Here is an 18376-nt window from a genome sequence, read left to right on the forward strand (position 1 = left end):
GCCAAAGCCTCATAACCAGTAGTGACACCACAGAGATGAGCAGAAAAGATGTCTCTTTTCGCAGGCACGGCTGGCCGTGGTCTGCCAGGGAGTCGGCTCTCCAGGTGGACAGCAGTTGGGTTAGGGGGGGCGCTGCCTTTAATTCTGAGGATATTTTGGCTTTATTTGCTTTGTGGTTATTGAGTCTCGGGACGTGGACTTCGGGTGTTGTCTTCATGGTTTTGAGTTTGAAATGACGTTAAATGGTCTAAGAACAAAGCTCAAATGAAGGAATATTTTGGTAACATCGAGTGCCAGGCATCCGCTGGATTTATTTTGTCTCGTTTGGCGGGGTGACCCTCTGTGGTTAGAAGTTGGCCAGGTCCCCTGAGGTGAATCGCCTGCATTCCGAGCATGCCACACGCAGTGGACTTGAAACATCTGAGTTATTGTGAAAGCAGTTAGACAGGTGCCCAGATATCCCCTGGGGCATTGTGGACGGCCCAAGACACCCTTCCCTGGCCCACGCTTGGGGGGAGTACACAGCTACCTTCTTGGGCAGAGGTGGGTCAGTTCCTAACTGCGCTGGAGCTTAATGCAGCATCAGGGATTCCTCTGGTCCCCAAAGAAGTAAGAGCCTCTGGTGGGTGTGGACCGTCTGTCCCCTTGTGGCCTGGGCTGGGTCCTGGCCATGCCAGTCACATGAGTGAGCGAGGCAGCCCCTGTCACATCACACCGAGTAGGGATTTGGGGACCGGTGGCTGCACCTCAGCCCCTGCTGACTGTAGCCGTGTGGGAACACGGCCAGAGCCACCACATGTTCTCTTTTTTGTTTTTTTTTATTTTCAAGAGAGTCAGAGCTTTTTTTTTTCCTGTAAGATGTCCCAAAGTATAGATTTTAGGAAACCGAAACAAGGTTGTGCAATTGTGTACACGTGCGTGTGCACAGCGGACTTTGCCAGCTGACAAGTCTTTAGCAGGAAGAAACAATCAGATCTAGAATGTGGGACATTTGACAAGACATTGCTTCGAAATGTCAGTGTCACAAAAGACAAAAAATGCTGGGGAGATGGTTCCAGATTAAAGGAGGCTTGAGACGTGACAACTGAATGTACATGCGTGATCCCGGAGGGGATCGTGTTCTGGATGGGAGGTGGGGCTGCCGCTTTTACAAAGGACATTTATGAACAATTGAAATGTGAAAGTGATTGGATAGTAGATAATGTGACTGTTTCAATGTTAAATTTGGGGGTGGTGATAGAGGTCTTGTGTAAGGTGGGAGGTATGTGCTAATGAGGTCTGCAGCTCACTTTTAAGTGGTTCAGCCATAAAACGTGTGTGTGTGTGTGTGTGTGTGTGTGTGTGTGTGTGTGTGTGTGTGTGTACAGGGTGGCTGGGTATAGAGAGAAAGAGAGAGCAAGGAAGCATAACAAGTGAATCTGGCAAACCTGGATAGCTGTTGTTCTCTTTCGCCTTTTCTGTAGCTTGGAACTATTGCTAAATAAAACCCTGGGGAGGCAGCCTGTCCGCAGGCTGCCTGTCCTGAGCCTCTGGTCCTGGTCGCCCTCTGTCCTCCTGGTGTGGGAGAGGGAGGAAGGATTTTTTGAACTCAGCAGGGCGCTGCTCCTAATCCAAAGTGGTGGGAGACTGGCCTGGTCATTTTATTAATCCTTCAACGAATATTCCTGAGCGTTCCTGACTCAGGTGCCTGGTATCCTGGGTCAGGTGACCAGGACGGACATAGCCCTTGGCCTCTTGGAGCAGGAACTATGGGGGGCAGCGGGTGAAATCAACAATAAATATGGGCATGTGAAAGGCTGAGGACCATGCTGTGGAGGAAACCGACGGTGTGAGGTCAGGAACAGGGGGGACCTGGGAGGTTGCAGGGGGAGGTGAAGGGCGAGCCCTCCCACAGAGGGACGGGCTGTGTGGAGCCTCTAGGGCGTCAGGGCCTGACAGCCTCAGGCAAGGACTCTGCCCTGTGTTCTGGGCTCTGGGGAAGCCACCTAGGGGGAGTGATTTTGATCAGGTTTGTGCTGTAAAGCTGGCTCCTGTGACCATGGTTTGGGCTGAGGTTTATTGGCCCCGATAGACACGAGGGAAGTAGGTTGCTTTGGGATATATTTTGCTATCAGGACAGTTAATGGATTGAGTAGCTATAGGAGGGAGAAAAAGAGGAATCAAGACTGACTCCTGGATTTCCAGCTTGAGAAACTGGATGGTGGTGCAGCTTAATCAGGATGAGGGAGATGGGGGCATGGGGCGGTGGCAGGGATAGATTCTGGTGGGAAATCCAAGGTACGTTTTGAACATGTCTGAGGGTCATTCAAGGGCAGATGTCAACCAGGAAGCTGCGGGCTGAAGCTCAGCTCTGAAGGCTGGGCTAGACACCGGAGCCAGTGAAGGAAGTGTAGTTTCAAGCCATGGGAATGGATGGGTTCTCCTTGGGTGGGGAGATTGGGGAGAGACAGAGAAGAGGGGGAACAGAAGCCTGGAGTCAAACCCTGAGAAAACTCTCAAATCTAGAGATGGGCTGAAAGCACAGGAAAAGATGGAGGAGACATGGTCAGAGAGGGTCAGAGAGGGAGGAGGGAACCCAGAATGCGGTTCACAGAGGCTCTGGGAGGAGTCTCAGGAAGGTGGAATAGGAGAAAGGAGCTGGTGGAGTCTGGCTTGTGGAGCAGTGGTGGGTCCCCACCACCCCCTACAGCCGAGGACGAGATCCTTCCTGCTTTGGAGCTGCTTGGTGTGGTGGAGAGAGAACTAAGAATCAGGTGAACTTGGCAAAATGGGGAAAAGGATACATTTTAGAATGACAAACTGAAAATGCCCTTCTTAATAGTATTGTAATAATAATAATGATCATTATTACTAATCACTACCACTTTGTGAGAGCTTAATGTCTGCCAGGCATGGAGCAAGCATTTTACATACAGTATCGTGCATAACCCCAGAACAACACAGAAACAGGTGTGTTTAAATCCCCATCTTATGGATAAGGATGCAGGGGAGTGTTTGGAAGTGCCAGGAAAGCTTTGAGCCCAGGTATGAAGGAGTCACTGTCCTCCTTTCTGAGCTGGGGACTCATCAGCCTGGAGAGGAAAGTGGCTGGTCCCAGACCTGGCCTTTTTGTTCTCTACCCACCTATCCTGCTCTCAGATATTCCCTGCCTCCCTGGACCGAGAAGAGGACCATTGAGATGCCCTGTGTTGGGGTTTTGTTTGCTAACCCAGGGTGGGGTAGAGGGGATGGAGTCCTGTTTCCTGAGGCTTTGTAGTTGTGTTTCCAAAGCTCTTTGCTGAAGGCCACTGGCAATTAAGGACCTAGAACAGGTTTGAAGCAGGTTCTAGACCAAGATCTTAAGAACGGTCCCCCGAGTGGAGCCTGCTTCCAAAAATGGAGGGCTTATTCCTGACAGTGGAAAATGAAGAAGCAGGGGACAGGTCAGCCCCGTCACACCCATTCCCTCCCGGTGGATGGCGATAAGTTTGTTAGAGACCTGCCTGAGGAACTATTGGGTGAGACATCTGGTTCATTGCTGATGGAGTGTAATTAGGAATTCAGCTCAGTGGCCGTTTACTGGGTCAGGTTCTGTGCTGGGAATGTAGAGGTGAACCTGGAGTCCTGCCCTTGACCTGGGGACGCTGGGGGTGGACAAGTTAAGAAACTCCATGATGTGTACAGTAGTACAATTAGGTGATGTGGGATTTGAGCCTTCTACCAGTTATGGAAGCCTTTCTATTTTCAGTGCAAAGTACACTAATTTTTCTTTTTTTACAAAATCCTAAGGCCAGTTAAACCTCCAAGGTGTTAAACTTGAGCGGCTGTTTTTGTTTTTGTTTGTTTGTCTTTTCTTTTTTTAGCAAACTCTAACTTCCCCATCTGTAAAATGGCTATAATAATACGCATCTCATAGGCTGCTGTGGGAATTTAATGTGATCAGCTGTGCAGAGGCACCCAGCACACTGTCAGGGTCATAGAGGTGTTAGTTTTCCTTCCCTTAGTGACCTGTTGACCTTTGTTTATTGAAGAAATGGAACACCAAACAGTCCGAGAGCCCTAGTTATGTAAAATGGTCAGCTCTTTGCACTGGAGAATAACTCAGATTTCTGCAGATGATGGGAATTTGGCTTGACTTTGATTATTTTCTTTTTCTTGGTATTGGTTCCAAGTCTCTTCTTGTTCAGCCCAGAGGGTGAGCTTTGGTGTTTCCTAGCACCCTGGGATGCGGGAGGTTGGTGCTGAGTTCTGGCTCTCTTGGAGAAAATGGGGGTCGCCGTCGTAGTGACTCTGAGTTGAGCCCTTATGTGTGGTCAGAGCCCCACGCACAGGGAGTCAGATTCTTCTGACCACACAGCTTGCCAAACTCACAGAGTTGTGTCGGCAGGGAGCACACCACTGGGAGAGTTTGGCCCAGGGCTTGGAAGTTCAATTTGAAGAGGCCTCCAAAACCAGGAACACAGCTCCCGCCCCAGCTGGATCCCCGGGAAGCTTCTGGGAGCTCTCACATTTCCTGCTTCCATTCTGGCCGGGCACAGGCATGCCTGTGGTGCTCTCCTGCCTTCCCTTCAATGATCTTAGCCCATCCAGGGGGCCACAGAAGCAGATTAAAAACAAGGAATAGTTGAAGGGTGGGCAGAAAAAAATTATCCCTCATTTATTCTTCAGAGAGAGTTTGGTCTGCTCCTTTTTCAATGGGCCATGTTGTGGAGTATCAATCTCAAATCAGCCCTATTTCACCCATGTCAGATGGGTTGATAAGACTCTCTCCTTCATATAATAGTTAGCCTTTGCCTAGAACCTGTGTAAAAGTGTTTGTTAGGGATGTTTGTTCACTTCTTTTTTTTTTTTCTGGCGGTGCGCAGGCCTCTCACTGCTGTGGCCTCTCCCGTTGCGGAGCACAGGCTCTGGATGCGCAGGCTCAGTGGCCATGGCTCACGGGCCCAGCCGCTCCGTGGCATGTGGGATCTTCCTGGACCGGGGCACGAACCCGTGTCCCCTGCATCGGCAGGCGAACCCCCAACCACTGCGCCACCAGGGAAGCCCTGTCCACTTCTTTATACCTTACCATTTCGAAAACTAAGAGGTGATGATTTGGGACCCTAATTACCATGTATCCTGGTAAAATCTTGGTGTATTAAAGTACAGCTAAAACACTTTTAACAGCTTACAAAAACATATCATTTGTAGAAAGGAAACATAGAAGTTATAACGACTAGAGCTTTCTGAGACCAAAGAGTTAGTATTGGAACCATAAATCAGCTGCCCTGTAGTGAGCATCTCAGCATCTGGCCCCCATGTATGTGGCAGACATAGGTTGGGCCCCGTGTGGGGACCAGGTGTTGGGTGAGAACTGGACAGAGAATATGAATAGACAGGCATTGGCCTTCATATAAGCCTAGAACAGATGTGATCAGCTCCTTCAGAAACATAATATGAGGGAAGCAGAGAAGATGCAATAGTGCTGAGTTTGAAGCACGGAGACCTGTTGGAAGGGTGATGAGACCCCGGACTAAGGGCTTAGCAGTGGGAACGGAGCCGGGTGGACAAATTGGAGTGGCATTTGGGGTTTGAAATCAAAAGAACTTGGGAGGAGTGTGTAAAGAATTCTGGTGTATATATCTCAGGTGTATACGAAAAAGACCAAGAAAATAAGAATAGAGTAGAGACCTTGAATTTAAAAGTGCCAAAGGGATGTCAGTGTGGAAATGTCCTATTGAAAATGAGAATCTGGATCCCAGGAGAGAGGTCAGGTTAGAGATAGGAATTTGCATATCTTCTGTATGTATCTAAGAATGGGAGCCATGTGGATATGTAGAAATATACAAAAGTAATGGGACAGGTCCTCTATTTTGAGGGAGAGAGAAGCTAAAGCCAAGGAATCTGAGGGATCGGGGAGAGAGAAAGAGAGTGAACCAAGAGAAGGGGTGGGTTTAGAACTCAGTGGGGGGATGGTTTCAAAAATGAGCAAGAGGGCTTCCCTGGTGGCGCAGTGGTTGAGAGTCTGCCTGCTGACGCAGGGGACACGGGTTCGTGTCCCGGTCCAGGAGGATCCCACATGCCGCGGAGCGGCTGGGCCCGTGAGCCATGGCCGCTGAGCCTGCACGTCCGGCCTGTGCTCCGCAACGGGAGAGGCCGCAGCAGTGAGAGGCCCACGTACCGAAAAAGAAAAAAAAAAATGAGCAAGAAAGGAACAGTGTCCGGAACTGCAGAGGGGGAAATAATTGTGGTATTAAAAGAGGTCATTTAGGTGTTCATAATACGAAGGATGCCAGTCAACTGCAGATAAAAGGGCATGTGTTTTCTTATCTACCTTTGCTCTTTGAAATAGTTGGGGCCTTGGTCTTTTATTTTAATTAGAAAAGAAATACCAATTTTTGACGTAAGATGTATTTTCTCTCTGCATTATAAGAAGTGCATACGTTACCTTTTTATTCTTGTAGCATTCTGAAATGAGTTCTTTCTCGATTTCAGTGCATTCATCGAGATTTAGCTGCCAGAAATGTTTTGGTAACAGAAAACAATGTGATGAAAATAGCTGACTTTGGACTGGCCAGAGATATCAACAATATAGACTACTACAAAAAGACCACAAATGTAAGTTGTGGCAGTGATGCAGTGGGAAGGGGTGGAGAGGTGGCACGGAATGTTCCAGGTGAAAGATGTTGCTCAGAGCTAGAAGGACCAATGCCTTTTTATTCCTGTTCTTTTGCCTTACTCTTTACAAACTCCTCAATAAACACATTTAGACTACAGTTAAGATACTCTTGGTAAACGTGAATCAGTCTTATATACAGAATAATCAGCAGCAAGAATCTTCGTAAGGCTCCTTGTCAAGAACTTTCCTAGCAAAGGTTAGAGCCTGGGAGTTTCTGGGTTAATTTTCACCTAGGAGTTGGTCAGGGTGTGTCTGCCTGCTAGGGAGATAGATGATCATGAGAATCCAAGGAAACGACATTTTATTAACGTGTCCAAATCTGTGCATCTCCCATGCTCTGTGTAGTCCCAGTTGGAGCTTATTTCTGTGCTAATGACTGTCCAGCAAAAACCATTAGAGTGTCAGCTCTTAAAATAAACAGGGCACAGCCGGGTTGAACCTGCTAAAATAAATCGGTTTTAATATATTGGTTTGTACATTTCTTCTACACTTGCAGGGCCGACTTCCAGTCAAGTGGATGGCTCCCGAAGCCCTTTTCGATAGAGTGTACACCCATCAGAGTGATGTGTAAGTAATTCCCTTGTCTCTGCCTTTTCCCTCGGGCTGAGTTGTAAAAATCTCGTACATTCTTTGCCTTCCTTCATTCTTTGGTCCCTGCTGCATTTCACACATGCAGAGAAGGTGCAGGAGCTGGCCTTAGAAAGGATGGATTTTATGGTAGGCTGGTAACCAATGCTCTGTTACTAATCTGCCCGGCTTCAAAGCGCACAGGAGGTGGAACCACTAACCTGCTCCTGCCAGAGCGGAAGTTCTCCCCCTTGAACTAATTCACGGATGTGCAAGTACAAAGCTGCTATCTAATTTGCCAAGCTGTTGGCATGTTCTTCGCGCCCTTAAACTTTTCCTACTTGAGAGTAGTTTGTCCTGTTTTCCCCGTCCTAGGTTTGTCCTCATAGGGGAAAGCTGGTTGGGACACGGTCCACTGGGATGATCTCGACAGGGCCTGCTCCCCGTTTATCCGTTGAAAAAATTCTGATCTTGTCTTAGCATCCTTGATAATGTTACAGAAATAGAGTGCAAACTATACAATATTTCTATTGTGATACACTTTAAAATATTATTAGGGCCAGGCTCCAACTGGTATTTTAGAATTCCATCTTTGGAAATGTGGTCGAAAGATGTTACCATTGTGAGAAACTGGGTGAAAGGTACAGAGGGTCTCTCTCTGTTCTATTTTTTGCAAGTTCCTATGAATTAAAAAATCAGTTGAGCTACTCTTGTTTGTGTGGGTGGGAAGATTTCTGGGGCAGGCATGGATCCCATGCTATAGCCACTGGTCGTGTTCAGCAGTTCCAGAAGGAAAGTGTTACGATTCCCAGTTCTGCAGTGAGCACACTGCCTGGATTGTGCTGCTCTTCTCGCTCTGCACAAAACCAAAGGCAGTTTAATTTCTGAAACTCAACAGAATCAGTGAGGGTGTATTTCCAGTGACCTAGGTAAATGCAGGATTCTCGGCCTGATTAGCTCAGGAATTGTGAGTCTCTTGAACAAGGCTCCGGATCCAACTGTGGGTCTCCGCACGGTCAGGAATAAATTGTGCCCTGTGAGATGTTTTCACTTTCTGTCGTATGAAGTTTTTCTGGGGCACAGGGCTCCTCCATCCTAATCCCAGCCCGGCACTAACTCCCTTCATGACCTTAGTAAGTTGGGAAACTTTTGTGTGCTCAGATGGTCCACTGGCCACCTTGGGCAGCTGTTACCTCTCAGAATCAGCATGCTGGCCTTAGTCTGTCAACTGCTCATACTGTAGGTCACAGCCCTGGGCTCAGGCACGTAGGCCGGTGGAAGAGCTGGACAGGAGCATAAAGAGCTTTGCAGTTTAGAAGTTCATGTTTATAACACTGCATTAAGACAAAGAGTTTTATTTGAGAGTGATGGAAGGAGGAAAAAAACCCCAAATCTCCACCCTCCCCTCTGCCCCCCAAAAGAGTGAGGGTTTACTATCACTTGTCTGTGGATGGAAAATTCCATCCGAATAGCCTCTGGGGATGCTCTTTGGGGGCAGGAAGGGGCAAGTTGGATGAACTGTAGGAGGGCCCCGGTCAATTGTCTTTGAATGTAAGAAGTAAGTGGGCGTTTATTTTCTTAACTGGGCATGTTTAGGTCTCTGTGATTCAGATGGATTACTAATGCTGTTTTCTCCCTTCTTTGCAGCTGGTCCTTCGGGGTGTTAATGTGGGAGATCTTCACTTTAGGGGGCTCGCCCTACCCAGGGATTCCCGTGGAGGAACTTTTTAAGCTGCTTAAGGAAGGGCACAGGATGGATAAGCCGGCAAACTGCACCAATGAACTGTAAGGGCCATTGTCTCTCCCGATGCCCCAGGAGCCCCTGCCCGCCAGTGACGCTTCTCCTGGATACTTTGGTTTTCTAAGGCCCCTGGTTTTTTAAACATGTCCTAAGAAGAAGAATTGCTGAAACTTTCTGGGCCCAATCCTGGAACTGAGATAGAAAGCTCCATGGACAGCCCTGACTGTCCAAAAGAAAGAGCATCCTTCTGAGGTGTATGGAGCGAGCTTTAAACCACAGAGGGTGTCGGGCTGCCCGGCCGAGGGCTCCTGAGTTCACACAGCGAGCCCGGTGATCTTCCTGGGCCACTGTACTGTGCCTTGCTGTTGTCAAAGTGACAGGAAGGTACATCAGGCTTCCCACATACACAAGCTCAAAAGCCGTGGGGCTGCCCCCTTTCCTCATGGGTTGTGCCTGGCCCCTGCACAGCGAGTGGAGAATGGGTGCTTCTGCGGCCTCTTTGTGACCATTGAAAATTGCTATTATAGATGGACCTCAACCACATTCCTCGGGGCGAATGAACTAGCGTCTGGTTACCTATATTTTACCCATATTTTAGTGCAGAGAATTAAAAACTTGTCCAGTTGCCATCCTTAGAGTACCCGATCTGACTCTAAAACCATGAGCTGGTTTCTAGCAAAACCTACCCCGCACTTTAAGTGGAATTACATTGTGTTGGTGACATGGGTCTTGTGCAGTAAAGTCAGTGCTTTGGAAAGGAGTCTCTCCTCCCAACCCCCAGAATTGACTAAGAAGAGGGATTGTCCCAGAGACCGCGGTCTCTTGGGTATCGTTTCACGGGATTTTACATCAGTAATCCCATGAGTGCTTTTTGGTGTACAGTGGACATCTGATGAATGGCCACATTTTATAGTATGTTATATAAAAGCATTTATTTATTTATTTATTTATTTATTTATTTTAACATCTTTATTGGAGTATAATTGCTTTACAATGGTGCGTTAGTTTCTGCTTTATAACAAAGTGAATCAGCTATACATGTACATATGTCCCCATATCTCTTCCCTCTTGCGTTTTATTGTGTTCCCTGTCATTCCTGGTGCTTTTGCTGCCTTAGAGGGTCTCTCGGAACCCATCATCAAGATAAGGCCTGGGAACCTAGGCCTATCCAAGAGTTAATCAGGAAGTGAAGGTACAGCCCAGTGACAGCAGATTATTTCATAAGAACCTTGCCTTAAAGTTGTAGTTTTCAAACTTCAGTTTTTTAAAACTGAGGAACCTTTGTTCAGGGTGTCAGGCAGATAACAGTAGAGCAGCTTTGGTCCAGGCAGGGGCCCGTGGGGAGGGAAGACCGGATTCCCGCCTGCTCCTATAGGGCTCTTCCCACAGTGTCCAAAAGTGCCGTGGAAATGTGATACCCTATTATAAGTCACTGCCACAGGGATACCAGAAGTCAGCCGTGAAAACACATGGAAGTGTCTTTTTTGATGGCATATATACCTTCCTAAAACATTTTGGTTAACATGATGTTTTTGTAAATCAAAGTGCTTTTCAGAGGAATTAAGCAGTGCCTCTTTTGGCAAAGTGGATCACCACCCCCTAATTTAGTTGCTAGGGAAGTTCTGATCCATTTTCATAATTGAGGACATCTCTCCATATTGACTATTAAGACTGGCTTATAGCCATGCCCCCTAATACTTAGGGAATTAATTCACCAAGGAAACCCATCTCTTCCAGGTATATGATGATGAGAGACTGCTGGCATGCGGTGCCCTCACAGAGACCCACCTTCAAGCAGTTGGTAGAAGACTTGGATCGAATTCTCACACTCACAACCAATGAGGTAAGAACCTCCTTCCAGAAGCCCAGGGTCCTTGCTTGGGAGACCAGCACAGGTTTTGAAATGTAGCCTCCCCTGTTGGACTCTAGGGTACAGTTTATCCTTGTTCCACAGGGGTCAGACAGAGTGAACCTATGTGTTCCTCCCAAATCCTGACTTTTCTCAGAACTACGTCTTGAGAGTTCTGTCTCACAAAACCAGAGACAGAGGACCCCACCTGAGGCTGCCCCTCACTGTGGCACGTGGGCGGTGGGTCCAGGGTGCGTATATGTAGGAGGATGGGGAGAGGAAAGAAGTGTCCGACTGCAGTGTTTGGGTTTGCGTGGAAAGGAGCTGGGGTTTCTGTGCTGGTTGGATCCCTTGCCCTGGTCATTAGGGTGAGGGCTGCTGATGGTCCGTTACTGATGAGCTTGATGGGATGCATTGAAGTTGTGCCATTCCAGCTTCTATATAACACATGACACAGCTTCTATATAACACATTCCAGCTTCTATATAATGATGCGACCCTGCCTGGTCACAGCGTAAATGTACACAGAGTTTCCTTTAATGAGTGACTTACAGGATCTTTAAGTGAAAATTCATACCTTTTGTTAAAATATTTATTTTCTAGAAAATATAATCTATATCAACAAAAGAAACTCTCTTTTGTCACTCATTGTCCACACTCGGCCATGTCAGTGGCTCCTTCGCCATGCAGAGTCATCTCTGGTTGTGGAAACAAAGTGGTCTGAGCAGGAAAGATGATAAACCCATCAAGGCCAGAAAAACCCCACAATAGGGAGAACTTGTTAGCGGATGAATTAGAGATATTTAATGAGGATGTAGAATAGTGTTTCTCCAAACAGTGGCGGGGGGGGGGGAACCCTACAATTGTCTCAATAACAGCAAAAAAAGGTTAAAATTGCCTAAATATTTTAGAAGGAAAAGAATACCTTTATTTTAAAATAATGCATTTAATAGTGTCAGGCTGATTTTTTAAAAGAATAATCAAATGTTGTGATTTGAAGCCTTAAGCCAGCAATATTATCTGTGCGTCTGACTGTAGCTGATAAAGGGAGAGATTGCATTTAAATGAATACAGCTGACCTTCAGAAGTTGAAAGGAACAGTTCAAGGGGAAAAAAAAAAAAAAACACCAACTTTCTTCTCCTGCCAAAATTGTTGTTTCTAGTATAAGTTCCTTTAACCCTAGACTTGGAATCCACTGATATCCCTAGTTTTTTTTTTTTTTTTTTCTTTTTTCCCTATCAGATCTGAACATTTATGGCTTCAATTAGAAACTGGGAAAGCACTAAAGTTCCATCTTAATGATCCTGTGTCCATGCTCTATGCTGTTTATTTATATATTTACATTTAAAGTGGGCCCATTTTCACCCTGAAATTTACATCTAGCATCCTAAAATTAAAAAGCAGAATGCCATATTGTCTAGCGGATATAAAAATCGAAGTTTCTTTCCTTCTGAAAATCATTACCATATGCTGGAGAAAATTGGTTCCATTTAGGACAAAATTTCATTTTTATCATTGTAAGCAAAAAAGTTCTCTTTTGATGTGGTGGGCGTGTTTGTTTCCAGTTGTGCAGTTCCTGCTGATGTTGTTGGAACTGACACATCCCCCATTCTTGGATGGGGACTCTTTTCCTTGCCAAACCTGGTGATGAATTACAGGGGTGGTTTGGGTTTTGTGTTTTTTTTGTTTTTTTTTTGTCTTTTAAAATGTATAAAATGTATAGTTGCCAACATTCTGTGGGCGCTTTTCTGATAACACTGAGGCTGGTTGTGCTGTGGTCTGCACTTTTTGCCCCCCTTCAGCAAAACCATGTGTCATAGTATTCTCCTTGGCTTTTGGGGGTGTGAGCAGAAGCACCCCAACATGCTAGCCCAGTTGAGGCAGTGATACCCAGAAGTTCCCCAGTTTAGAAATCTTTTCATAGTTTGCAGACCTTTTCTGTCAAGGGCCAGACAGTCAACTTTCAGCTTGATGGGCCTCTTTGTGGGTTTCTGTAAGCAACAACTCAACTCTGCCGTTGTAGCAGGAAGGCAGCCATGGACAATGTGTAAATGAATATGTCTGTGTTCACATAAAACTGGATGGACCCTAAAATTTAAATTTAATGTGAATTTTGTTATTTTACATAGTTTTAATACCATGAGATGTTACTCTTCTTTTGGTCTTTTCCCCAACCCTTTCAAAACGTTCCTAGCTCATGGGCCACACAAGAGCAGGCAGTAAGCTCTCACCCTGTCTTAAGTCGGAAGCAATGTTATCTGGGGGCCGTCGGGTGGGCTTTCTGACAGCAACACCGATGGATGCTTCAGGGAGCCGAAGAGCCCTTTTTGAACTTCCAACCTTCAGAGCTTTAAAACGCAACCTGCGTTTTCCTAAACTGTTCTTCAACAGTCCACTGTGGGTGTAACGAACACGAGTATATCCAGGCCTTTTCTGAACCTGTTTACATTTTCAGCTCAGAGAGCTTCTGAGAGTAATGAATTGCATCTGTGAAATTACCCGCGGAATGAAGACATATTCCCCTTAAATTATCCTGGAAGCTACAATAGTAGAATGTAACTCATGAAATAAATATTCATGGTCTCAGCTATGGAAAGGGGTCCCGGGCATCCACAACATCTTGCGTTTTTTCCATTTTGCTGGGTGCGGATTTGAACCGTGTGGTCTAACAAGCAGGTCCTTGGGTCTGTGCCCGTCGAGGTGACTGCTCAGCTGGGTGTTAACATTCCCGACTTGCCAATAGTTCATTTGAGATGGGTTGAGAAGAAAAGTGAAGGGCACCCTAGAGGAGATAAAGTTGGGATCTCAGGGTGGTCTTTGTGGAAGCCGGGGAGGGCAGGTCTCAACCTGCTGGGCGTGCCCCATGTTGTCCTAACTCTCATATCAACGTCTCAAGAGCCTGCGTTTGAAATAAAAGTCTTCTCTTCGCTTCTTTCAGGAATACTTGGACCTCAGTCAGCCTCTCGAACCGTATTCACCTTGTTATCCTGACCCGAGATGAAATAAAACGTCTCTCTTCCCTTCTTTCAGGAATACTTGGACCTCAGTCAGCCTCTTGAACAGTATTCACCTAGTTACCCTGACACAAGGAGTTCTTGCTCTTCGGGAGATGATTCTGTTTTCTCTCCGGACCCCATGCCTTACGAACCCTGCCTTCCTCAGTATCCACATAGAAACGGCAGTGTTAAAACATGAATGGGCTTGTCCCCCGTCCGCAAACAGGGCGGCACCAGGAACCTAGCTGTACTGAGCAGGGAGGCCCTGCCTCTGGGAGCCTGTTGTCTTGGCTTGTGTGTGTATATGCATCAGAGGAGTAAATAATTGGAAAAGTAATCAGCACACGTGTAAAGAATTTGTAATCTTCACCAGGAGAAGAAGAATGTTTCTGGGGCGATGGACCGCCATGGGCCATCACGTGCTGATGACCCACTGTGGGTACTGGCTGTGGACCAGCCAGACTCAAGGCAAACGTGCATTCTGCATTTCTTGTGAATTTTGTAATAAATGGAGAAAATATATGTCAGCACATACTTATAGAGCACAATTGCAGTATATAGGTGCTGGATGTATGTAAATATATTCAAATTATGTATAAATATATATTATATATTTACAAGGAATTATTTTTTGTATTGATTTTAAATGGATGTCCCAATGCACCTAGAGAATTGGTCTCTCTCTCTCTCTCTCTCTTTTTTTTTTTAAATAGCTATTTGCTAAATGCTGTTCTTACACAGAATTTCTTAATTTTCACCGAGCAGAGGTGGAAAAATACTTTTGCTTTCAGGGAAAATGGTGTAACATTAATTTATTAATGAATTGGTAATATACAAAACAATTGTTTATAGTTTTTTTTTGTTTTTTTGGCTTTTTTTTTGGTAATTTAAGTGGCATTTCTATGCCGGCAGCGCATCAGACTAGTTAACCTCTTGCTTGGACTTAACTAGTTATCAGATCCTTTGAAAAGAGAAATATTTACAAACTATGACTGATTTGGGGAAAATGAAGTTCTGACTTCCTTGTGTTTCAACTCTGCTGTCAGATGATTGTTCTTCAACCACCTAAATGCCCATGTTAAAAAGAACTCGTTAATAAGAAGGCGTTTTGTTTTGGTGCAGCTCTGTCTTTGGGCCCATCAACGTTGAACTGGGCTCCCCAAGACACATGGTACCACCGTTCTCTTAAAAAGATGCCTTAGTCCATTCCTCAAGGAGGGCCCTTCGCTGAGATGCTGGCAGTGTTCTGCTCGCCGGCAGCTGGCCTTCTGCCTCTTGAGTTGCACGTTGATCAGATTAGCCTGTAGTCTTCGGCGACTCTTCATAATGGCTTCCAGAGTCACTGGCGACAGAGGAGCCTTTTAGAATCTTCATGTCCCATCGAAGAAAATGGAAACACCGAGTTGTTCTGCTGATAGTTTGGGGATCCTTCCACCTTTTTAAGGGATTGCTTCCGCCTAGCAGGACCTCACCAAAAGAATCCCGCGTCATGCCAGCGTCAGAATACTGCCACACTGTCCGTTCTGTATGGAAGTGCTGTGTTTTGCTTTCGAAACACCTACTCACTGTGCTGTAGCCATGCAGCATGAATGGAGATGACACTGATTTTTAACATGCTATGAAATTGGAGAAAGTATTTAATAAAGCCTGTTAATTTTTATACTGACAATAAAAATGTTTCTACAGATATTAATGTTAACAAGACAAAATAAATGTCACGCAGCTTATTTTTTTAATACTCGTGTCTTACCAAATGGTTTCCCGTGTTCGGAGGTGCCGACTCGTGCTGTGTGGTGTGATTGTGCGGAAGGAAAGCAGAGCTGGGGAGGTCTGTTCTTTGCTACAAGCGGTGACTTGTCAGAGAGGTTGTCCGGGACCAGCAGTACCTGCAACAGGTGGGTCCAATGGAAAATCAGAAGAGGCTGGTTCAAGTCCTGGCTCCGTTGCTCCCTGGGACCCCAGGGGAGTCCATGTTCCTTTCTGGGCCCCAGCTGCTCCCAGAGGAGCCCATGAATGGCATCGGAGGGAGCTCTGCAAACGGGCAGCTGTTCTAAGGCTGGGAGGTATTGAGAGGGGAGATAGTCAGAAGGTCTGGATACTGGGCACCTTGAAATCTTAGGCTGCCTTCCTCATGATGCAGAATTTGCTTCAAAATCTCAAAAAGACAACTTGAACAAACTTTGAAAATAATTTTACTTATTTCCATGCCACCCAGAATCTGAAGAGAGAAAGGGCTTTTTTGGCCTCTTAACAAATGTGAATCTGTGACTCTTACAGCTTCATTATATTCGCTTGCCAGCCTCAACACCAGGAAAAGGAGACAAAAACAATCTGGCTTCTGAACTTCAGCCACGCTCTCAGAACCTTCTGGGGCTGTTGGTGGTTAAAAAGTGCCGTCCTTGGCCAGCACTCAACTTTTCAGTTCAGAATAAAATATTTCTCCTGGGGGGGAAAAAAAAGAAGGTTCCATCCTTGGCATCTTTGTTCTGTTTGAGGCCATTAGTGGTAGAGTGAGGGTCTCACCAGCCAACTGAAGCGTGGCCTCAGCCCTCTTTCTGCATTTGCCAATCTCCTGTGCTATTTATTATCAGGACAGGGTTATAATCCCACCCAAAAGAATGGGATTTAAAAAATAAGATAACACGGGAATTCCCTGGTGGTCCAGTGGTTAGGACTCGGCGCTTTCACTGCCTTGACCCGGGTTCAATCCCTGGACGGGGAGCTAACCCACAAGCTGCGTGGCATGGCCAAATAAATAAATAAATAAATAACATCGTAAATCAAGTATACTTCAATTAAAAAATTAAAATTAAAAAGAAAAGGGAAAGCAGCCTTTAGTCACGTGTGTTCAGGAAGATTATTCTGCAGCCCTCTGGCCATCTACACCAATGGGCTCCCCTTGGCCAGGCTGCAGGAAGGACTTGCTGGTGCTCCACATCCATGTAAATCCACGGTACATCTTCTATACTTTTGAGACCGAAGGAGCAGGTTACGGCTTTTTACAATGTAAGCTATCTCGTAAATAGACAAGGTAGATTATACTCCTAGCTATTGGCCATTTTAGTTTTAGAATTAGATTTGTCATCAAGGGAAGGAAGGTAATGTGGTCCATGAAAAGGATGGGAGATACTTCTTTTTTGATACCTACCCCAAATAAACCGACACGGGCAAGGCTTGGTAAGAATCCTGGAGCATAAGGCTTACCCCTGCCCGGCTTAGCTTAGCCCACCTCCCACCCCGAGACTTAAGGAAACAATGGGAATGAGTCGAAACACAGTGTGATTGTCATCGAGACATGAAGAACCAAAAGTCGCAGGCATCTTGGTGAGGAAGGAGGGGTACCTGACTCTGCTGTCTCCAGCCCGGAAGCAGGGTGATTCGAGAGGCTGCTCAAGGTCCAGCTGGTGGCGACCTTGGGCAGGATGCGTGGATGGAGAAGCACGGCGGCGAAGTCAGGCCTTCAGGGGCGTTGGGTGGATTCCCTGAGAACCGGGTACCCTTTTCTACTCTCAGCTTCTCCATCCCTTGTTACCTCAGGGAGCTTCCCTCCACCAGATGTTTTGGGAAGTTCCTTGATACCACGCATAGGAAACTAAAATGTGCAGTTACAGTAAACCATCTGACAGACTTGAACAGCTAGGGATTGAGGACCCAGGCCCCATTCTGGAAACAAGACGTTGGTCTGCTAGCTTGTACTGTATAATTGAGGCTCTAGGAGGGCTAGGTAGAGAGGCCACTATTACAGATCAGGAATTTGAGGGTCTGCTTGAGGTTCCTAAGGGTCACATGGCTGGGAAACGATCTAAGTAAACAAGGCTGCAGCCTTATGCAGTCCAGGAGAAAGACAATGGATGGTGGATTGGGAGGGAACTGGCTTGGTTTATTTCTTATAGCTGGGTGATGTCGGGCAAGTCCTGGATTCTATCTGGACCTTCATTTCCTCAGCTGTAAAACTGGTTATCACCAGTATCATGGTCTTACCATGAGGGCTGCCCGTAGGAGCTTAGCTCAGCTCTGGCAGATGGTACTCTATCAATAAACAGTTTTCTCTTCCTGAGAACCTGTTTTTGTATGTTTGTGATTTTTTAGTATATATTCACAAGATGGTGCAACCATTACCACCACCCAGAACATTTTCCTCAGTCCAAAAAGAAGACCTGTCCCAGTTAGCAGTCACTCCCCACTCCCCACTTCTCCCAGCCCTGGCATCTGCTATTTGCCTATTCTAGCCATTTCCCATAAATGGAATCATCTATGGCCTTTTGTGTCTAGCTTCTTTCACTTACCAGAATGTTTTCAAGGTTCGTTCATGTTGTAGCATGTGTCAGTGCTTCATTCCTTTTTTATTGCCATATCATATTCCATGGTGTGGATAGGTCCACATTTTGCTTATCCATTCATCAGTTGATGGATATTTGGGTTGTTTCCAGTTTTTGGCTATTAGGAACAGTGCTGCTGTTAACATTTGTGTACAAGTTTTGTGTAGTCGTTATGTTTTCGTTTTTCTTGGTTGTATACCTAGCAGTGGAATTACTGGGTCATAGGGTCACTCTGTGTTTAACCTTTGAAGAACTGCCAGACCGTT

At 46.1% G+C, this 18376-nt stretch overlaps 1 protein-coding gene across 6 annotated transcripts in view; it reads left to right on the plus strand.

Moving 5' to 3' along the window:
• Positions 1-14325, plus strand: part of FGFR2 (fibroblast growth factor receptor 2) — a 101910-nt gene extending 87585 nt beyond the window's left edge. For 4 of the 6 annotated variants that reach the window (XM_060098774.1, XM_060098779.1, XM_060098785.1 and 1 more), the window contains 5 exons: positions 6454-6576; positions 7134-7204; positions 8852-8989; positions 10683-10788; positions 13826-14325. In XM_060098774.1, coding sequence (XP_059954757.1) covers positions 6454-6576; positions 7134-7204; positions 8852-8989; positions 10683-10788; positions 13826-13990 — 603 coding nt within the window. In that variant the 3' untranslated portion in view covers positions 13991-14325. Of the gene's footprint in view, positions 1-6453; positions 6577-7133; positions 7205-8851; positions 8990-10682; positions 10789-13733 lie in introns of all 6 variants that reach the window. The other 2 variants (XM_060098768.1, XM_060098788.1) reach the window with 1 other exon arrangement.
• The last annotated feature ends 4051 nt before the right edge of the window (positions 14326-18376 follow it).

This window comes from Mesoplodon densirostris, chromosome 1 (genome assembly GCF_025265405.1).
Source record: "Mesoplodon densirostris isolate mMesDen1 chromosome 1, mMesDen1 primary haplotype, whole genome shotgun sequence".
Lineage (NCBI taxonomy): Eukaryota > Metazoa > Chordata > Mammalia > Artiodactyla > Ziphiidae > Mesoplodon > Mesoplodon densirostris.